Below are 20,311 nucleotides of genomic sequence, written 5' to 3' on the forward strand. Positions count from 1 at the left end.
CATTTGATAATGGGCTCACTGATCTCCCAAGCAACCGAGAGGAACAAGAAGTTACACAGAACAGCCCATTCTGGACTGGTGTCACTCAGTCAGCCTTGTTCCAAGCTGCTAAGCTGGACACAAAAGAAACAAAACAAAATCTCCATAAACCTCTACCAGCAAGGAGTCAGATAAGGTCAGAGTGGCCGGCTGCAAGAGCCATGAAACAGTCCTGGGGAAGAAGACTAAGCCCAGGAGTTTTCTCCCCTGAAAATCTACTCCTTCATGAATCTGTTACCCAAAAAACAACAACTGCTATGCAGGATACTCAAGAGTGGGCACCTGAAAAGGGGCCTGGAGCCATTACGTACAGAATTAAGTGTCTCAAGATTCATATTGATTAAGTACCACCAAATGACATACATAATATATAGAAATAACTCATTCGAGTCAGCATTTGGGGATACTGTTTTGGAACCAGGTGTCCTGGGGTATGTTAAACATACAAGTTCATGTGTTGGGCATGTGCAGATGGGTCCAGTGCAAAGAATTCTGGGAGGTGGAACTCAAACCTCAGGCCGATTTTTCTACCAAGGAGCCCTAGATGATCATTTAATATACACTGATAGCACTTTTTCACGTGTAAAATGAGGATATAACCATCTTTGCCTCCCCTGACTGGGTATTGGTTGCTAATCAAATCAACAGATAAATGAGAAAATGCCTGGCAAACTGAAACCACGCTTCATTTTTCCTTCTGCATTTCACATTATTTTGCTCCCTGTTACGCTACTCAATTCATCCTTACCCTGTGGGCATTTTCCCCTGAGCCAGGAAGGAGAGAACAGCCTAGGTGGTAGCAAGACTGGTTTTCAATCAGGGGAGGAGAAGGTCAAGAAAAGATAAGAAGGACTTCCCTGGTGGCGCAGTGGTTAAGAATCCGCCTGCCAATGCAGGGGACACGGGTTCGAGCCCTGGTCCGGGAAGATCCCACGTGCTGTGGAGCAACTAAGCCCGTGAGCCACAACTACTGAGCCTGTGCTCTAGAGCCCGCATGCCACAACTACTGAGCCCGCATGCCACAACTACTGAAGCCCGCGCGCCTAGAGCCCGTGCTCCGTAACAAGAGAAGCCACCAAAACGAGAAGCCCACGCACTGCAACGAAGAGTAGCCCCCACTCACCACAACTAGAGAAAGCCCGCGCGCAGCAACGAAGACCCAACACAGCCAAAAATAAATAAATGAATAAATAAATTTATTAAAAAAAAAAAGAAAAGATAAGAAGATTCCTTTTGATGAAGGAAGGAAGGGGCCAGAGGGAACTAGGCTGCTGCTCTACTCGTTCTGCCTGTTCGCAATCAATGATACCACTTTGCTCCATTCCTGGAGTGAAATAAGCTACTTGACTCTGAGCCCTGCCAACTGGCCACCCCACCCAACTCGACATGTTGGAAATGGTCCTCGGCCCTTACATAACAGCAGAAGCAGGAGCAACACCCCAAAGCCGCTCCTCCCCAACCTCTGCCTTCCGTCCTCCCCCAGCTTGCGTGGACCTCAAGCAAGTCAGAAACACCCAAATTCCAATCCCATCTTTGCCACTATGTGGCCTTGGAAAAGCTACTTAACTACTGAAGCCCCAGGGAAATGAGATAATAACAGATACTACTGAAAGGACTAAATGATAAAGCACACAAAGGGCACAGCACAACGCCTGGCAGCAGTAGGCACCTGATGAATATCACTCATTATCTGTAAAGACGAGCCCACTGGGAAAGCCTCCAGAGGCACGGCAGCGGCACCAGCAGCGGGGCTCGGGCCTGCTTGTGGCTCTGAAGTTGCTCATCCAGGCACTAAAGTAGCCAATGTGGTGAGATCTAAACTGATTCTATCTGAAAATGAAAGATCTCACTGCTTGCTCCTGATAACTCCTTTCCACTCTCGCTAAGCAAAGCAACATAGTATTAATACTGACTTTATAGCTGACTCTTAGTCAAGGTACTATCTAATATCACATCCATCTTGAAGAAACCAAACAGTACACCCCTCTCTCTATCACTGTCTCACCCACAAAGCTTTTCACTTTGCGTAGAGTTCCAAGGAGAGTTTCTAAAATGAAATGTAACAGTACTCGATCATCTCCACTGTTCCAATTAAGAGTTCAAAGCAGTTTACAGCAGTGCAAAGCCAACCTCTGCCCCAAGCAGGCAATGAGAATGATGACAGTCTCCCTCAAGAAATTCCTTCTTAGGGACTTCCCTGGTGGTACAGTGGTTAAGAATCTGTCTGCCAATGCAGGAACACAGGTTCAACCCCTGGTCCGGGAAGATCCCACATGCCGCGGAGCAACTAAGCCCATGCACCACAACTACTGACCCTGCGCTCTAGAGCCTGCGTGCCACAACTACTGAGCCTGTATGCCACAACTACTGAAGCCCATGCCCCGCAACAAGGGAAGTCACCGCGATGAGAAGCCCGTGCACCGCACGGAGAGTAGCCCCCGCTCACCTCAACTAGAGAAAGACTGTGAGCAGCAACGAAGACCCAACACAGCCAAAAATAAATAAATAAATTTAAAAAAAAAGAAATTCCGTCTTAGCCATCAGAGAATTATTCCAAGAAGAATGAGCACATGGGCTTTGTTCTGAGGAGGCCTGGGAAGGGAAAAGCAAGAGATGGGGTAGAAACTGAAGTAAAAAGCCTTGGAAGGAAGAAAGTTCAACAGAGCACAGAGACTAAAAGTTAAACTCCAAAGACACTGGCAAACACTCCAAAGGAAAGAAGCTCCGCACTGAGGTCCTTTCAGTTCTGGTCTCTCTGGGTGAAAAGGATCTGATCTGTACCAACGACAATCAGACAGTCCTCTAAATTTTTATGGTGTTCCCTTACCTGAGGGCAAAAATCAGCTCCTTCCCCAAAGTAATGGAAAGGGCTAAGGGAAGTGTGGCGGCTCCCCACCACAACCTAAGGCTCATGATAAGTCCCACCCCCGAGCCAACGAAGACGATCTTATATCTCTCCATTGAGATTCTAAAATTAATCTAAATTAATGAATTATTCCCAAAGTTCAGTTCCCGCTAATTACTTTTATGTGATGGTCTGTGGGTTATTCTGCTTTCATTCCGTTTTTGCCTGAGTTCAGAGAAAGAGACAGAACCCAAAGAAACCAAAACACATTCTCGATCTTATCAGAACTGGGACCACTATTCCAGAAGAAAACTAAAACTTGATTACTTCATTTAATCTGTAGACAAAAAAAAAAAAAAAAAAAAGTTGCCTCCCATTCCGGTAAACAAAGAATGCTGCCTGCCATTCCGGTAAACAAAGAATGCTGCCTGCCATTCTGGTAAACAAAGAATGCTGCCTGCCATTCCGGTAAACAAAGAATGCTGCCTGCCATTCCGGTAAACAAAGAATGCTGCCTGCCATTCTGGTAAACAACGAATGTTGCCCCCATCAATCACTGCAGCCACCCCATCCCTCCCGCCATGGTTCACCCTGAGGGGGTTCAGGATGGAGAAAAACAGGATACTGACCCTAGATAGTGAAGATGTATATCAAAGGAATAATTTCAGTGAGCCCAGACTCTTGCATGTTCCCACACGCAGAAAAGCACTGAAATCATTAACTTGAGGTGTCTGTTCTTTGTGATTAGCAGTTATCTTCTGAAGTTGGACGACAAGGTTTTGGGGGGTTTTTTCCCAGCAAAAACTCCCATATATCCTGGCTCCTCCCTTAGCCCCTATGAAACAGTTCCTCAGAGCCATCTAAGAGGATGTAGCCCAGGCTATAGTCCTCAGTAAGGTCACGGAGTAAAACATAATTCTCAGCTTTTAGGTTGTGTGGTTTTTTTTCAGTCCGCAAATCAACAGACACGTATCGAGCTTCATCTAGTGTCTGGCACTGACCTAATGATGTTAGACCAGCACAAGTATAGAATTTAGGTAACATTTTCCTCCTTCTGTGGGAAGGAAAGGAGACGCGGAAGGTGAGGGAACTCAAACTCCAGCCAATGATTTAAGTCCATGGCCTAATTTTCAGGCAGAATTTTACTTAAACAGTGTCATACAGATCAGTAGCCACTCCATTTTTAAAGTCCAAAACCAAAGGAGGGTCCATTCCAATAGCAAACTCCTATTGCCAGAAAGTTCTAGTAAGTCTGTTTCCCCCAACCCAACTAGTTCAGAAAATTACCTTTCATTCTATCCTCAAAGGAGTGTATACTTTTGTGTTTATCCATGTATGTGTCAATAGAGTTTCATGTTAAAACAACTGTTTCTCAATCAAATGTTTTCTTAAGACTGCTGAAGTCACAAGATTGGCTTCGCAAACACATGGAGCACATTTGATAAGGGCAAAGATCACTTTCTTCCACTCCAGTGTCCCCAAAGAGTTCCATTACTTGAGAGGTCAGGAATTCTCCTCCCATGTCTTCTAACTACCAGTGGTGCTTCTGACACATAACCTCACAGCGCTGCCTGCAGCTCCCCTCCTCCTCTAGCAGGAAAGAGAAATGTTTCTGTGTAGAGATGACCCACAAAATAAATTTTTTTAAAAGGATCATTTTTAGCACCATGGTCAGTTTCTTTGACTTCACCCAACCCACCCAGTTCAGCTCTCCATTTATATCTCCATGAAAAGCTTTCCAAAGCCATGCTGAATTCTGAGGACAGACTGGAAATACCAAGTCACCCTCAAGATCCACGTCATCCTCAAGGGACTCTTCCAAGGAGCTTCCAGATGGAAGATGGAGGCCCCCTTTTAAGTGGCATAGCATACCCATATCTGGCCAGCTATAAAAACAGACACAAGCTCTGGTAAAGGCTCTAGAACCTAGCAGTAACAACACCAGGCTAGACAGAAGACGAGAGCTGAGCACAGGGAACTATATTCAATATCCTATGATAAACCACAATGGAAAAATTTTTTTAATTTTTTAATAAGAAAGAGCTAGGCCATCATCAAAAACTCTAGAAACAATAAATGCTGGAGAGGGTATGGAGAAAAGGGAACCCTCCTGCACTGTTGTTGGGAATGTAAATTGATACAGCCACTATGGAGAACAGTATGGAGGTACCTTAAAAAACTAAAAATAGAACTACCATATGACCCAGCAATCTCACTACTGGGCATATACCCTGAGAAAACCGTAATTCAAAAAGATACATGTACCACAGTGTTCACTGCAGCACTATTTACAACAGCCAGGACATGGAAGCAACCTAAATGTCCATCGACAGATGAATGGATAAAGATGTGGCACATATATACAATGGAATATTACTCAGCCATAAAAAGGAACGAAATTGAGAATTGAGTTATTTGTAATGAGATGGATGGACCTAGAGTCTGTCATACAGAGTAAAGTAAGTCAGAAAGAGAAAAACAAATACCGTATGCTAACGCATATATATGGAATCTAGAAAAATGGTACTGATGAACCTAGTGACACAGCAGGAATAAAGACGCAGACGTAGAGAACAGACTTGAGGACACAGGGGAGAAGGGGAGGCTGGGACGGAGTGAGAGAGTGGCATGGACATATATACACTACCAAATGTAAAATAGACAGCTAGTGGGAAGCAGCTGCACAGCACAGGGAGATCAGCTCAGTGCTTTGTGACCACCTAGAGGGGCGGGATAGGGAGGGTGGAAGGGAGGCTCAAGAGGGAGGGAATATGGGGATATATTTATACATATAGCTGATTCACTTTGTTGTACAGCAGAAACTAACACAACATTGTAAAGCAATTATACTCCAATAAAGATGTTAAAAAAAAAAAAAAAAAGAAAGAGCTAGGTTCAGATCCACCTCTACCTGGATCACACTATGGACAATTTACTCAACCCTTGCTCACAGCCTCCATTCCTCACCCACCATCTCTGATAACATTTTCCCATTATTCCTGGTTCCAAGCTTCCCACTAGAATGTACTCCAGGCTGGCAAGGGTCTGGGCCATGTTGTTAGGCTACCACTGTAGCCTTATCACAGAGCCTGACACGTAACAGGAGATCTACACTTATTTGTTAAATGAATGAATGGACACAGCACAGAATGTCTAAATGCTATATTCTCTCTGGGGAAGGGAACAGCGTAGTGTTACAATTAAGGGTCCAATCTGCCTCGACCACTCACTGACTTTAGAATAAAGAAGTTACTTAACTTCTCTGGGCCTCTGTTTTCTCTCCTGTGAAATGAGGATAACAACGCAATCTACTTTACAGGGTCACCGTGAGGATTAAGTGAGTTAATGCACATCAGGCACTCAGCACAGTGGAAACATGCAGTAAATGTGAGAGAAGCGCTGACTGACATTACTGCTGCAGTTGCCCTAGTATGCCTCTAGGCCACACTCATCACCACCACTGCAGAATTTCATTCCATTATCTATCCCAAGCAAAAACCCTCCTGAAGGAAGGTTTCCAATAAATGCCTCATTAAAGAATCAGGGATAATGGGACAAAGGAAGAAACTTACTCAACACATACCACTCCCTCCCTCAAAAGGATGTATATTTTCAATTTAAAAAAAAAAGCTGTTAGGACTTCCCTGGTGGCGCAGTGGTTAAGAATCCGCCTGCCAATGCAGGGGACACGGGTTTGAGCCCTGCTCCAGGAGGATCCCACATGCAGCGGAGCAACTAAGCCCATGTGCCACAACTACTGAGCCTGTGCTCTAGAGCCTGCAAGCCACAACTACTGAGCCTGCAAGCCACAACTACTGAAGCCCACGCACCTAGAGCCCGTGCTCCACAACAAGAGAAGCCACCACAATGAGAAACCCGCGCACTACAACAAAGAGTAGCCCGTGCTCGCCGCAACTAGAGAAAGCCCACACGCAGCAATGAAGACCCAATGCAACCAAAAATAAATTTTAAAAGAAAAGCTGTTATAAGATTGCATAATACATATATTATGCATAAGAAAGCATTCAGTCTTCGTAACAATGAGGTCACATGATTCCAAGAATTATTAGTACACTAGAGACTCCCTAAAGTGCCTTTCTCACAGTTTATGTCGAAGATCTTAATAGATGACACAGCTTTATAAGGAGATCTTTGATGTCTGAGGTGGACACTGAAAGGGGCCTGCTTTCTGTTCTACATGGAATGTGATAGTGGAGCCCTGGTGAAGTAACAGTATAGCATAAAACTATTTAAATAACAATAGTAACCACTCCAGCAATATCACCCTCCTCTGAATTTCCATAATGGCCTCTCTATACTGCTCTGAGGTCATCCACCTTCTTTCTTTTTTTTTTTAAATTTATTTATTTTATTTACTTTATTTTTGGCTGTGTTGGGTCTTCGTTGCTCTGTGCGGGCTTTCTCTAGTTGTGGCAAGCGGGCGCTACTCTCCGTTGTGGTGTGCAGGCTTCTCATTGCGGTGGCTTCTCTTGTTGCGGAGCACGGGCTCTAGGCGCGTGGGCTTCAGTATTTGTGGCTCGCGGGCTCAGTAGTTGTGGCTCGCGGGCTCTAGAACGCTGGCTCAGTAGTTGTGGCGCACGGGCTCAGTAGTTGTGGCACACGGGCTTAGTTGCTCTGCGGCATGTGGGATCTTCCCGGACCAGGGCTGGAACCCATGTCCCCTGCATTGGCAGGCGGACTCCTAACCACTGCACCACCAGGGAAGCCCCACCTTATGTCTATGTATTTGGTTGTTGTGGTTGTTGTTGCTCACCGAGCAGCTTGTGGGATCTCAGTTCCCCGACCAGGGATCAAACTGGGGTCAATGGCAGTGGAAGCCCAAGTCTTAGCAACTGGACCGCCAGGGAATTTCCTATGTATTTATTTTCTATTACCGCTCGACTGTCCTCTCCTCAAGGGCGAGTTCAGCGTCTTAGTGCCACTTTCTATCTCCCTCAGTTGTCAGCACATCGTAGGCACTCATTAAATGTTTGCTGAATAATGATTAAACTGATTTATTCTCATTAATGCATTTTATTCATTTGACAAATATTATTTGAGTACCTACCATATGCCAAACACTGTTCTAGATGAGGATGAACAGAAGAGGAAAACAATCACTGCCTGATGAAAATGTTCTAAAATTGACTGTGATGATGGGTGCATAGATCTGTGAATATACTAAAAGCCACTAAACTGTACACTTCAAACAGGTGAATCGTATGGTATGTGAATTATATCTCAATAAAACTGTTTTTGAAAAAAGTAAATGCAACCTTAAAAAGGATTGAGATACTAGTGGCTTTCTTTTATTGTAAAATTAAGATAAAATTGTATACTTTTCTGTAGTTCTGTATTTTCAGTATTTTAACATGATAAGTCTATGTTATTTTTATAATTGGAAAATAATAAACGTATAAAAAAGACAAAAAAAAAACACCACTGCCCTCTGGGATGGACTGCTTAACAGGTACAGGGTTTTCTTTTGGGATGATGAAAATGCTTTAGAACTAGACAGAGGTGGTAGCTGCACAACATTGTGAATATACCAAATACCAATGAACTGTTCTCTTTAAAATGGTTAATTTTATGTTACATGAATTATACCCCAATAAAAAAAAATCACTGTCCTCATAAAGCTTACATTGTAATGGAGAAAAGAAAGACAATAATCAAACAATATATATGGTATACAAAATGTCCATCGACAAGTGAGTGAAGGTATCACAGTTTATCCACACAATGGAACAAATTACTGGCCACAAGGACCAGAAAGGGTGTGCAGAAAGAATTACGGGATTCTCAAACAGCCTCTACTCAGAGACAAGTGCAAAAGACAGTGGGGCTTTCCCAGGAATGAAGGCCTCTGCCACCCCTCCCCAGTCTTGCTTAACCGCTGAATTTTCATTTTAAAATATTTTTCACAGAGATTACTCAAACTAATAAAGCATATAATTGACACTCAATAAATGTTTATGACTGCTGTTGAATGATACATGTAAACTGAATTAAGCTCTTTGAAAGAAAAGGTTATGAGAGATTATGGAAAACAGTTTAGCCATGTAGTTTAGCCATGTATTCGCCAGGCAGGAGAATGGGCTGAGAAGTAGAGGAATTTCTAGAATACTCTATGACTGCTGAATTGCTCGGGATTATGTTCTCTCTTAACTTGAACTTGGGGTGTCTGTGTCTACGTGCCAGAATCAGGCTCTGTCTGTTCTCTTACAGTACTCTAACATCTAGAGTCAAATTCCCTGGGAAAGACAGCAATAATCCAGTCAACAAGTAGAAGAAAATCAGGAAGGAGGAAAAAAAATTCCAGAAGCTACCAGAAAACAGATCATCCTCCAGTGAAGTCAAGCCAGAGGTCAGGTGCTTACGTATGGCGGGTAGACATACTTCTCTGCCCAAGGACTCCAGCCACCACCAAGCTAACCTCACAAACTGGTCAAAGAGAGCCTCTTAATTACCGGCCAAAAGCCATTGAAAAGAGGGGCAAAATGAACAAAACATCCTCCAGGGAAACATCCACCCTTTCCTGCCTCCAAAAGTTCCTCTGTGTCCCTTCCCATAGGTGTTTCCAATTCTTCTTGCCTGGAACTTTCTACAGCCTTGTTTTCTTTCCCTCCTTTGTGGTCTCGCCCATTAGCTTTCCTCTGGTTGCCCCTCACTGATCAAATGTGCTCAATACATTCAGCAGTTCTAACCTCAGCCAGAGATAGTATCTTGGGAGCTCTTCCCAAAGCAGGCAGGACTCCCCTGAAAAGTCCAGCCAGGCATCAGAAGGCTTCCATGTGACACAATCTGCAGGATAAACTCAAGAGCGGTACAGCCAGGAGATGCATCCACAGGGAAAACAAACACTGTCAACTTAATAAGAAATCTGCCTTTTATATTAACCCTAACTCAAAAAGCCAAATGTTTGCTGAATTACAGAAAAAAATCAATCACTTCAAGGAACTGACAGACCAAAAAAAATCAGAATCACACAAACTGGAGGTAACCTGAAATAGTTAAAGATAGGTTCCCTGAAAAGCTGACTCACAGTGCTTTTGATGGCTTGTATGCGTCAAATTTTAAACAGCCCTGGACTAAACAAAATAGCCTCCCAGGTTAAATGCCAGGAGCCCGTTACAACTGAATGAGCCCAAGGCTGAGAGAGCTCAGAAGATGCTGAGCAGAAACCAGAGCATATAATGGGGGCTCTTTCATCATCCTGTTTGTCTGAGTCATCCTCAACCCTGGTTTCCCAGTAATACATACAATGCCCTCCCCTTACTACTATTACTAAACAAAAGGGCTTTTACTTGAGTTTCCATGAGTAAAAGGTGGGGGAGGTGGAGGGAGCCTTTGCTGTTCTACCAATTACTGCTTATTATTTTGACAGACAGCTCCTAAGCAGATCTACAGGAATTTTTTTTTTGTTACATTTTCTAATATGGCACCTAATAACTGACCGTAAATATATTTGTGTTCTGACCAGAATTTGCCAAAGGGTTAACCAGCCACAGCACCAAAATTAGTCCTTACATTATAAAAGTTTGACCATTCAAAGAGAAAAATGGGGAAGTTCCACAATTTATAAGATTATGATCCCCAGGTTCCTGACCTATTGACCAATTAAGTCCTGAGGGGTTTCTGCCAGCCTGTCTGAAACAGAGATCCTGGAAAGAGCAAGCCCCAGAAAGGTGCCCTAGACCAGGAAGCGGAAGACAAGGCCAAGGGGTCACCCACAGGGGGAGTCTAAGACAGAAGAAGCATAGAAATGGGGCAGACCAGCACAGGCAGTTTGTGGTCAAGGATTCTCATACAGTACAAAACATTCTCTGCTCTTTTCCATTTCTGAATCCCACTAGAATAATGTCTCTTTTAGCCAATTTAAAAAAAAAAAAAAAAAGCCAAGTCCCAGTATTTTGAGCCACACTATTCTGGGACTGTAAACAAGTGAAGCAGCCAAACAACGTGATGGGTCTTCTTAAAGGAACGGTTTCAGTGAGATGAGGTCCACCACTGACTTCACTGAAGGAAGGACTTGAAGACTCACCTTGGCCTTCCCTTTCAGACAGGGCCCAAGGCTGTCTATTTCTGAGTCCAGGAGGCCTGCCCCAGGGCACACTTTCTTAGCTTCTCATTGACCACTCCTGGGTCACTGGGCTTCCCTATCACCCTGCATGTTCAGCAGGAGGGATTTAACTTCAGGAGTCTTTTGGCATGAAAAGCTCCGCAGATTTGGGGCTTTCCTGGTGGTGCAGTGGTTAAGAATCCGCCTGCCAATGCAGGGGACACGGGTTCGAGCCCTGGTCTGGGAAGATCCCACATGCCGCGGAGCAACTGGGCCCGTGAGCCACAACTACTGAGCCTGCGCATCCGGAGCCTGTGCTCCGCAACAAGAGAGGCCACGATAGTGAGGCCCGCGCACCGCGATGAAGAGTGGCCCCCGCTCGCTGCAACTAGAGAAAGCCCTCGCACAGAAACGAAGACCCAACACAGCCAAAAATTAATTAATTAATTAATTAATTTAAAAAAAAAAAAAAAAGCTCTGCAGATCTGCGACCATCAGGGGTCAGTCAGCATGAAGATGAAACAGGGGCAATTGCTTGGCAGTGTGCTGCTCTGTTCTCTTGGAAAGAGGGAAGTTATAGGAGGTTTGTAGAAAAGAGACAGTGGAGAATAAAGTGGTTGTGAAAGAAAAACTTGTATGGGGTTTAAATAGTTATATATATATTAAACTTATATATAGACATATAATTTTATTATATACATATATATGATTTTTTTCACCTTTTCTCTGTGACTAGAAATATTCTGCTAAGACAAGATGTCTGAATCCCTCACAAGACTCAACAGATAGGAAAATACTACCCCCTACCTCCACTAAGAACTCTAATTGTTAGAACTTTATTCTTCTAACCTTTGAGTTATTTGCTAAGGGTGTCCTCTCTAACTTCAAGAGATTATAGATGACTTGTCAGTGTGGATCATTTACTTACTGCGGCTCTAAATAATGGGTCCATGAGTCATTTGGTTTTCCAAGTACAGTTCCACTAAGGTCTAGAAAAATCAATGAATACAACACAGAAAGTCTAACCATTTCACTAGAAAGGTTACAAAATATGCCAAAAGAGAATACTGATTTCAGAAGTTAAATTACTTCTGAGGAACGAACAGAACGAAAAGAGGGAGGAAAAAGTGGCGTATTGGTTAAATGTTTTCCACTTCACTGGAGTCCAGATCTCCTATCACATCAAACCTTCATCTCTTAGATGAGTTTTCTCAATCTCAGCACTCTTGACATTTTGTACCAAATAATTCTTCATGTGGGGGTTGCCCTATGCCTTTTAAGATATTTAGCAGCATCCTGGCCTCTATCCACTAGCCGGTAGCACATAACCCCCATGCCCCAGCTGTGACAACCAGAGATGTCTCCAAACATTGCCCAATGCCCCCTGCGGGAGCAAAACCTCTCCTGGTTGAGAATTACTGTGTTAGACAATACCAAATGAGATTATTTTAACTCTCTTTACTGTGTGAATTGAGTTCTTAAAGTTTTATCAATTTAAGTCAATAAAACCTGGGGTATTAAGCAGGTGTTATTTGCACAAACCAAATGCCTAAGTCACCACTGAGTTCTCTCATTCCCTCACCCCTCCACCCAATATATCAGCATTCCCATTTTACATCCAAACTTTGTCCCAAATTCATCAATGTCTTTCCACCTCACCATGTCACTGATCGCACCAAATTGAAGCCACCTCTCCCCTCAGCATCTTCAAAAGCCTCCTAAGTGGTTTCCCTGCTTTCCCTCTTGCCCTCCCACAGTCACTACAGTCTAGTCTTCACACCAGCTCCTGTGACCTTCTAGCATAAAGCAGTCTGGTGCTTCCCATTACACTTAAAATCCACACTTATTTCCCTGGCCTACAAGGCCCCACAGGATCTGGCACCCGCTTACCTCTGCACCTCTATCCTCACCACTCTCTGCCAGCTCACTCCAGCCACACAGGCATTCTTTCTCTACTCAAACATGCCATCCCACCTGCTTTCTGTTCTCATTCCCCTCTGCCTGGAGGTCTATTTCCCCAGGTAGTATTAACCATCAGGTCTTTGCTTAAAAGTCACCTTTACAATGAAACCTTCCCTAACTATCCGGCAAAAGTGGCTTCCCAGTCACTCTTCCTTGATTATACATCTGAACCACCTTTTTATGTGTTTGACATGTGTGAACCCTGCTCTCCTGGAGCCTAGAAAATGCCTGGCACCAGAACGTATACTCAGTAAATGTGATGAATGAATGAATGTCTTTGGCTAGTAGGCCAGATGTGTTCATTTAAAAGCCACCAATGAGTTCCTGCTTCTGAGACCAAAAGTCAATCTCTCCTCAAATTTGCCATTCTAGTATACACTCAAATGGCAACAAGGTAATGATAAAATTGTCACCACCAAAAGGAAGCTTTTTGTCCTTTTAGGTTTTCCAAAAGAAACTAAATAATACTCAAATCACAAACAACAAATCTAGGAGACTCTAGGCCAGAGAATTTGAGGGAACCACACATAAGAATAACAGCCTACAAGCTACTAAAATAATCCCTATGTACTAAACTGAAAATGATCAAAACCCACAAATGCCTAGAAACATGAAAAGAAAAACAAAGTTGGGGCCTAAATCATGGAATCTTCACTGCTACGAGGAAGGAGTTCTTCAATGGTAACGTCTTGCATTTATATAGAGATATGTTTCATTTGATTCTCACAGCAGCCATGAGGAATTGGTGAGTTGATGCTATTGACCAGAATGAAGTTTGATTAGAAAGTTTAAGTGACTTGGTGAGACAGAACAGCAGTATCATAGAGCAAGGATCTTAGATCGCAAATCCCCTGCCACTAATCGTAACTTGATCTTGGCAAGTCACTTCATCTCTCTGTGCTTCAGTGTCCTCGTCTAGAAAATACAATGCTATATATGAAATGCTTGTATCCCCCTGAAATGCACATGCTGAAATCTAACCCCCAAGGTGATGGCATTAGGAGGTAAGGCCTGTGAGAGGTGATTATGTCATGAGGGTAGAACCCTTATGAATAGGATTAGTGCCCTTATGAAAGAGACCCCAGAGAGCTTCTTTCTGCAATGTGAGGACACGGTGAGAAGACAGCTGTCATGAACCAAGCCCTCATCAGACACTGAATCTGTCAGTGCCATGATTTTGAACTTCCCAGCCTCTAGAACTGTGAGAAATAGACTTCTGTTGTTTCTAAGCCACCTCATCTATGCTCTTCTGTCACAGTAGCCCAACTGACTAAGACATACAACTTACTTCATAGGGTGTGGTAGGCTGAAACTGCCCCCCACCCCCGAAAATGTCCACATCCTAATGCCCAGAACCTGTGAATACGTCACTTCATGGGGCAAAAAGGCTCTGCAGATGTGACTGAATTAAGGACCTTGAGGTGGGGAGATTATGCTGGATTATCCAAGTGGATCCAATGTAACCACAAAGACCCCTGTGAGAGGGAGGCAGAAGGGCCACAGAGAGAGAAGTGACAACAGAAGAAAAAAGACAGAGAAAGGGATTGGAAGATGTTAACACTACTAGCTTTGAAGCTGGATGATGGGGCCACAAGCCAAAGTACACGGGAGGCCTCTTGAAGCTAGAAAGATAAGGAAACACATTCTTCCCTAGAGCTTCCAGAAGGAACACAGCCCTATTGGGTCCATTTTAGGACTTCTGACCTCCAACCAATGAGAGAATAAACTTGTGTTGCTTTAAGCCACTAAATTTGTGGTAATTTGTTACAGCAACAGTAAGAAACTAATACACAGAGTTCTCATCAGGACTCAATGAGCTCAAATGCTAAGAACAGTGCCAAGCACCACAGTAAGAGCTCTTTAAATTTCAACTATCATGAGCCAAGACCAGAACCCAGGGGAGACTCAGAGAAGTACTGCAGAAGCTAAGAAAATAAGGTTCAGGAATTTGGTAATATCAATCTAAATTTAAAATGTACATATCATTTGACAAAAAGATTCCATTTCTAAATAGATTTATAGGATATTCAACACATCCTTCGTTGTAATAACTCAAATATCCCTTAATAGGCTAAAATTATAGAAAAACCATTCAACAGAGTACTAGGCAGCCTTTAAATAATGAGGTAGACCTCAATGTGCTGATAAGGAAAGTTCTACAAGATGTATCCTTCAGTGAAAAACAGCCAAGGACAGAACAGTAAGTATATCAGATTCCCTTTTTGTTGAAAAATTAAAAGGATACATACATATATTCGTAAATATACGTGAAAAAAACTCTAGAAGTGCATGTAGTTAACTGTTAATAGTGATTGTTCTAACGAAAGAGACTAAGGGTATGGAGTAGGAGGGAAACTTGTCATTGTATGCCCTTTCAAATGAGTTTAGTTTTGTTTTGTTTTTTACTAAGTATGTGTGTGATATTCATTTCTAAAAAGCTGAGGTTGAGATGTGACATCACCAATCAAGTATTTATGCGCTGACAGCATGCCGACCATTGTACGTGATCCAGGGCACAAGACATGGTCCTGCTCTCCAGGAGTCTACAATTTAGCTGAATTCATCATCTAGATTTATATCAGACAATCATCTCTCTAATTGTTTTAGACATTCACATTAGAAAAGTGAACTAGATATTTTCTCCAAGTACTCTTCCACCATGACCCTATGAGAACAAGTCACCACCTAAAATTCTTGTCCCATCCATTAGTCCCAACCAGTGCTTCTTACAATTAATAAACTGCTATTTCCGGGGAAGTGGTCAATGTTTATGAAGGGAGAAATCTTTACAAAACAACCTAATTATATACACATTACGCACTACAAGAAAAAAAGATGGATTTGTCTGCTTCAGTACACTTCCTTATATTTTCTTAATTCTCTGCTAAGAAATATGTATCAGTGCTACAAAAAGAAAAAAGAAAATACATCCTCCTGCCCTCAAAAAATACTCTTTTTGGTGCTGACACAATATCCACTGGTTCATCCCAAATCTTCCTCTCATTTTACAAAAGTGACAACAATTCGAAGTATGACTTTCCAAAGGCTGACATTAAAGAGAACTGGTGGCAAAACCAACAGGAATCATCCAAATCCAAGTGTTCCATTTGTGAAACGTTTAGTGCACACTGTCACCCAATTAGAGCAGAATCCATCGAGGAGACACTATTGCTAGCAAGGGAGGCAGAATGGGATCTGGCTCACTCTTCCATAACTCTGTTAGTTCCTCTCAACCAAGCAAGAAAAGCCTGTGTTAGCAAAGTATTTAGCTGACAATAGACGTACACAGAAATCATGACGTAATTCATTTCCATAACCTTACCTAAGGCGGAAAAAGATGAAAAATACTCACTGGGTAATTAGAAAGTTTTCAAGCGGTAACTTACAAAGGTACTCCTCCAATCTGGAGACTTGAGGAGTCATCACAGCTAAAAGTACTGAATGTGCCACAAACACTCCCTGATACTGACAAACACAACAAAGTGGTGCTGGACTCCACGTGCCAGGCCCTGTGATAAGGGTCCTTCCATTTCTATTCCTAATTTCTCTGAATCCTCTCAACTACTGCTGCGATGTAGAAGTGAAATTGAGGCATGGAGTTTAAATAACTTGCCCTTGGTTACACAGCCAGTGAGTGAAGCCAGGATGTGAAATGAAGCAGTCTTCATTTGGAAGTATAGACATGATAATTGTACTACCTTCACTGGAAAGTATAAACATTCTACTACCCCTTTCCCAATCGCCCCTGTCACACACTTCCATCTCCCCAACTTGCTCCTATCAGACGCCACCCTCTCCCCAGCTCAGAATCAAATCAAATATTCTCCAGTCCTTCTGTAATCCCAGATGCCCTTACTGGCTTCTATTGATCAGAAGCCAATACATGAAAATAAGACGTCATCTGGAGAGGATACTACCCTTACGAAAAGCCACTTTTCAAACACCTGTCTCTAAATGGAGTTAGCAGGGTGACAACTTACAGCTTTGCACTCCTGTGGGACCCACCAGAAGTCCGTGTTTCTTTCCCTGCACACACACAGTCCCTCCTCATTCACATGTATTCACAACTTGCCAAAGTGCTCTCATTGAGAAAACGGTTCTAAATCAGTTCTTCCTGATAATAATCCTAAAAGTAATAATGACAGCTACCACACATTGAGCATTTATTAGGTAACAGGCTTTACAAACAGTGTCATTTCATCCTCACTACAACCCAATGAACTAGGCACTGTCCCCATTTTATAAATGAGAAAACTAAGGCTCAGAGAGGTAAAGTAATTCAGCCCAAGGTCATGCAGTTGGTAAGAAACTAAATCTGACTCCATGCAGATTTAAGCTTTCCGGGGTCTTGCCTCTTACTGATTAAAATGCGAGCTCCTCCTGGACCTCCCCTGAGAGCCAGCTGCCAACATCAGATCTGTTCCGCCACCACATGAATCCTACTACCACTGAGCGCTTACCTGAATTTCTTCATTCTCATCTACTAGGAGGAAACTCACAACCTTCTCAGTCATCTTCTTCCTCTTGGTGTCCTCATCCATCCCTTCTTCCTCCAGCAACTCCTGGACCTTAGCCACATGGTACACAGTAACGGGGTGCCTCCTTTTGTTACCCCCAGAATGAGTCCTCTTCTGGCACTCCAGACACAAGTTGATTTTACAGGTCTGGCACCTCACGACTGCCCTCTGCTTCATACCTGGAGAATGCCCACTGGGGCCCTTGCAGGGGTCGCAGTAAGGGACGTGGCCAGCTTTGAGTCTGATCCGCTCATGGTTTCTCAGGCGCTCCTGCCGATGGAGCTCCTCCTCGCAGCGGAGACACTGCAGGCTGCAGCACTCGTCACACTCGAAGACGGCTTCGTCAGTCCCGCTGCAGGTGTAACTCTCCTGGCACAACAGCCCAGGGTTCAGGCCCTTCTCTGCTGGGGAAGTCTGCGCACTCATATTCAGACCGGGAAGGAAAGCACCTACCATGTAACGGTACCTGGGCTTTCCCCAGAAGTGAAGACAAAGGCGTTGAGTCCGAAGACTGAGCACAGCCTCCACAGGGTTCTGAACACCCTTAAAAAAATGTTTTTTAAAAAAACATCGATGTCTTATTAGAATTCTTCACACATTTACAAATGTTCGGATGTTTAATTTCCTGCTGCCAAGACTCCTGAATCAGCAGCAACGTTGACTTGGTTTGATAGTTTCATCCTCCATAAAGTGCAGGCAAATATGTGGTTAAAATTAACTTGAGAGGATCTGTTATGGCTATCTGAGAGAGATCTGATGGGTTCACTGAGGTGGGTGCATGCATGGGGCCTCAGACACAAGGTTTTGGTAATGAAAGAGAGTGGTCAGGAACTTTTCAATATTATCCAGCTCAAGTCAGTATTTCAGAGGATACCTAGAATAGAGGCAGGAAAAGGATTTCACTCATCTAAAAACAAAAATGCACCTTAAAAAAAAAAAAAAAGATTGTGATTAAATAGGCCAAAACTCCCAAGCGAATTCTCACTCTCACTTGTAAAAATCACACTGGCTCATTCTGAGCCTAGAAATTTCTCCTCAAAATCATGGTTAAGCCCGCTCCTTTTGAAAGCAACCACTACCTCTAGTATCAAGGCATTTAAGAGACTGTGTTGCTTTATTTCCCAGACTGAAATTCTCTGTTCCCTCAGTTATTAAATTAAGAATCAAAAGCACTAAGCAAATAGTCCTTGGAGGGGCAACCCTCTGCACCCTTACCTGCACCCCACAATTGGGAGAGGTGGAGAAAGACGCTTGTAAAAAGCTAAAGAAACAATAATAATAAACTTTAGCTCCATCAAAGTCCTGCGCAGATCCAACTAACCTTGTGACTGGATTGCTTCAACTCTAGACAGAGGCCTATTAAGGACTCTAAACCTGGAAACAAGAGTCACCATTCCATGTTTAAAAACAATTAAAAACAATTATTGTACTTCCTTTTGTCCTTTTCTCTAACTGCAAAAAAAGGGAGCAACAGGAGACAGAATTCCTCCACTATGGTCCACTGCAAAGCCAGGCCTGAAGTGAGTTAAAACAAATAATTTTTCTCTTTGTTACTCAAAACCCAACTTTAAAATAACTAAAAAAAAAAAAAGAAAGAAAGATAGATAGATAACTGGGGCAAAAAAGGGGCTTTTTGTCACAATCATTCCTAACTCCCCTTCGCCTCGACACCCAAACTAACGCTCCCAGGAAATGTGAAGCCCTGCTTTCGGGTATTCACTCCTCCCATACAGTAATCAATCGCTCCATCTTATTTTTAGATAAACAAGGAAGGCGAAAGGAGTGACTAGGAGACCTTATTTACACCCTAATCACAGAAGTGCCCAACCAGCTCCCACAACGTTAATAAAAATCAAAATTTGTCACAATTGAGAAAAAAATAAAACCAACCTTCAAAAAGATACCTCTCCGCCCACCAGACCCAAGCAAACAATCTACCCACTCGGCCTCCCACCTCGACGCCTCTCTCCAGCCGGGGATTCCTCACCCTTCCTTCCTTCCGGACAACACCACCACAACCCGAGGGGCAGGAGCAAGGTCTAAGAACAAAGGAGGTCCCCCCAAATCCCCCCCACGCTGGCAGAGGCCAAAGCCGAATCCATTGTTTATACCACCCCACCCCCATCTCCACCCCCGCCGCACCCGCCCCCCCCCCCTTCCTCCCGGGGACAGAGGGAGCTCCAGGGCTAGCGCTCGTCCGGCGCAGGGCCGTGCCCTTCCCTCCCCAACCGCGGCGTCCCGGGAACCCCACCACGAAGCAGCTCTGCTGCGGCGAGGAGGCGTCGGGGGACCCCGGGGCGCCGGTGGAGGCGGGGGCTGTTCCTCAGGGCACCGGTGGATCCATCCTCCTCTCCATCTCCACCCCCCTCCTCCTTCGCTGCCTCCCGGGCTTCCTCCTCTCCTGTTGTCAGTTAGGATCAGCTGATCTGAGTGAACTTCTCCCTGCTCGGACTAACAGGAAGGCGTGAGCGGCGCAGCCCAGTGAGGGAGGAGCGGGAGAGGTGGAGCCTGACGCCGGCGGGGGCGGAGAAGGACGCGCTTAGCCTCCTGGGAAATGTAGTTCTCCGGAGGCGCGTCCTTCCCCCAACTTCCTGGAAGTGAAGCCCCCCCACCCCCCCAGCCCCCCACCACCCCGAATGACTACAACTCCCAGTACCGAAAACGCTGCTCTTGCGAAGAGGCGGTAGAGACTGCCCTTCGAGCATTATGGGACTTGGAGTTTTTGCGGTGACTGTGGTTTCCGCAGGTTTCAGCACGTTGTTTTGGGTAGTGGCCAGAGAAGGAGTGGCGCTAAATTAGAGAACTGATGTAATATGTAGTATAGGCGAGGCAAATAATTCGATTTCAAGTAACCCTTAATGCACACCATTCCTTCAGGAATGTATA

General features: G+C 44.0%; 1 protein-coding gene across 3 annotated transcripts in view; it reads right to left on the reverse strand.

Moving 5' to 3' along the window:
* ZFYVE1 (zinc finger FYVE-type containing 1) overlaps window positions 1-19,862 on the reverse strand; it is a 48,264-nt gene extending 28,402 nt beyond the window's left edge. The window contains exons 1-2 of one of the 3 annotated variants that reach the window (XM_036842275.1): window positions 19,677-19,862; window positions 17,369-18,299 (exon numbers count right to left, since the gene is read on the reverse strand). In XM_036842275.1, coding sequence (XP_036698170.1) covers window positions 17,369-17,881 — 513 coding nt within the window. In that variant the 5' untranslated portion in view covers window positions 17,882-18,299; window positions 19,677-19,862. Of the gene's footprint in view, window positions 1-17,368; window positions 18,300-18,746; window positions 19,262-19,379; window positions 19,476-19,676 lie in introns of those variants that run through there. The other 2 variants (XM_036842276.1, XM_036842277.1) reach the window with 2 other exon arrangements.
* Between the last annotated feature and the right edge of the window lie 449 nt (window positions 19,863-20,311).

The sequence above is a fragment of the Balaenoptera musculus genome, chromosome 2 (genome assembly GCF_009873245.2).
Source record: "Balaenoptera musculus isolate JJ_BM4_2016_0621 chromosome 2, mBalMus1.pri.v3, whole genome shotgun sequence".
Lineage (NCBI taxonomy): Eukaryota > Metazoa > Chordata > Mammalia > Artiodactyla > Balaenopteridae > Balaenoptera > Balaenoptera musculus.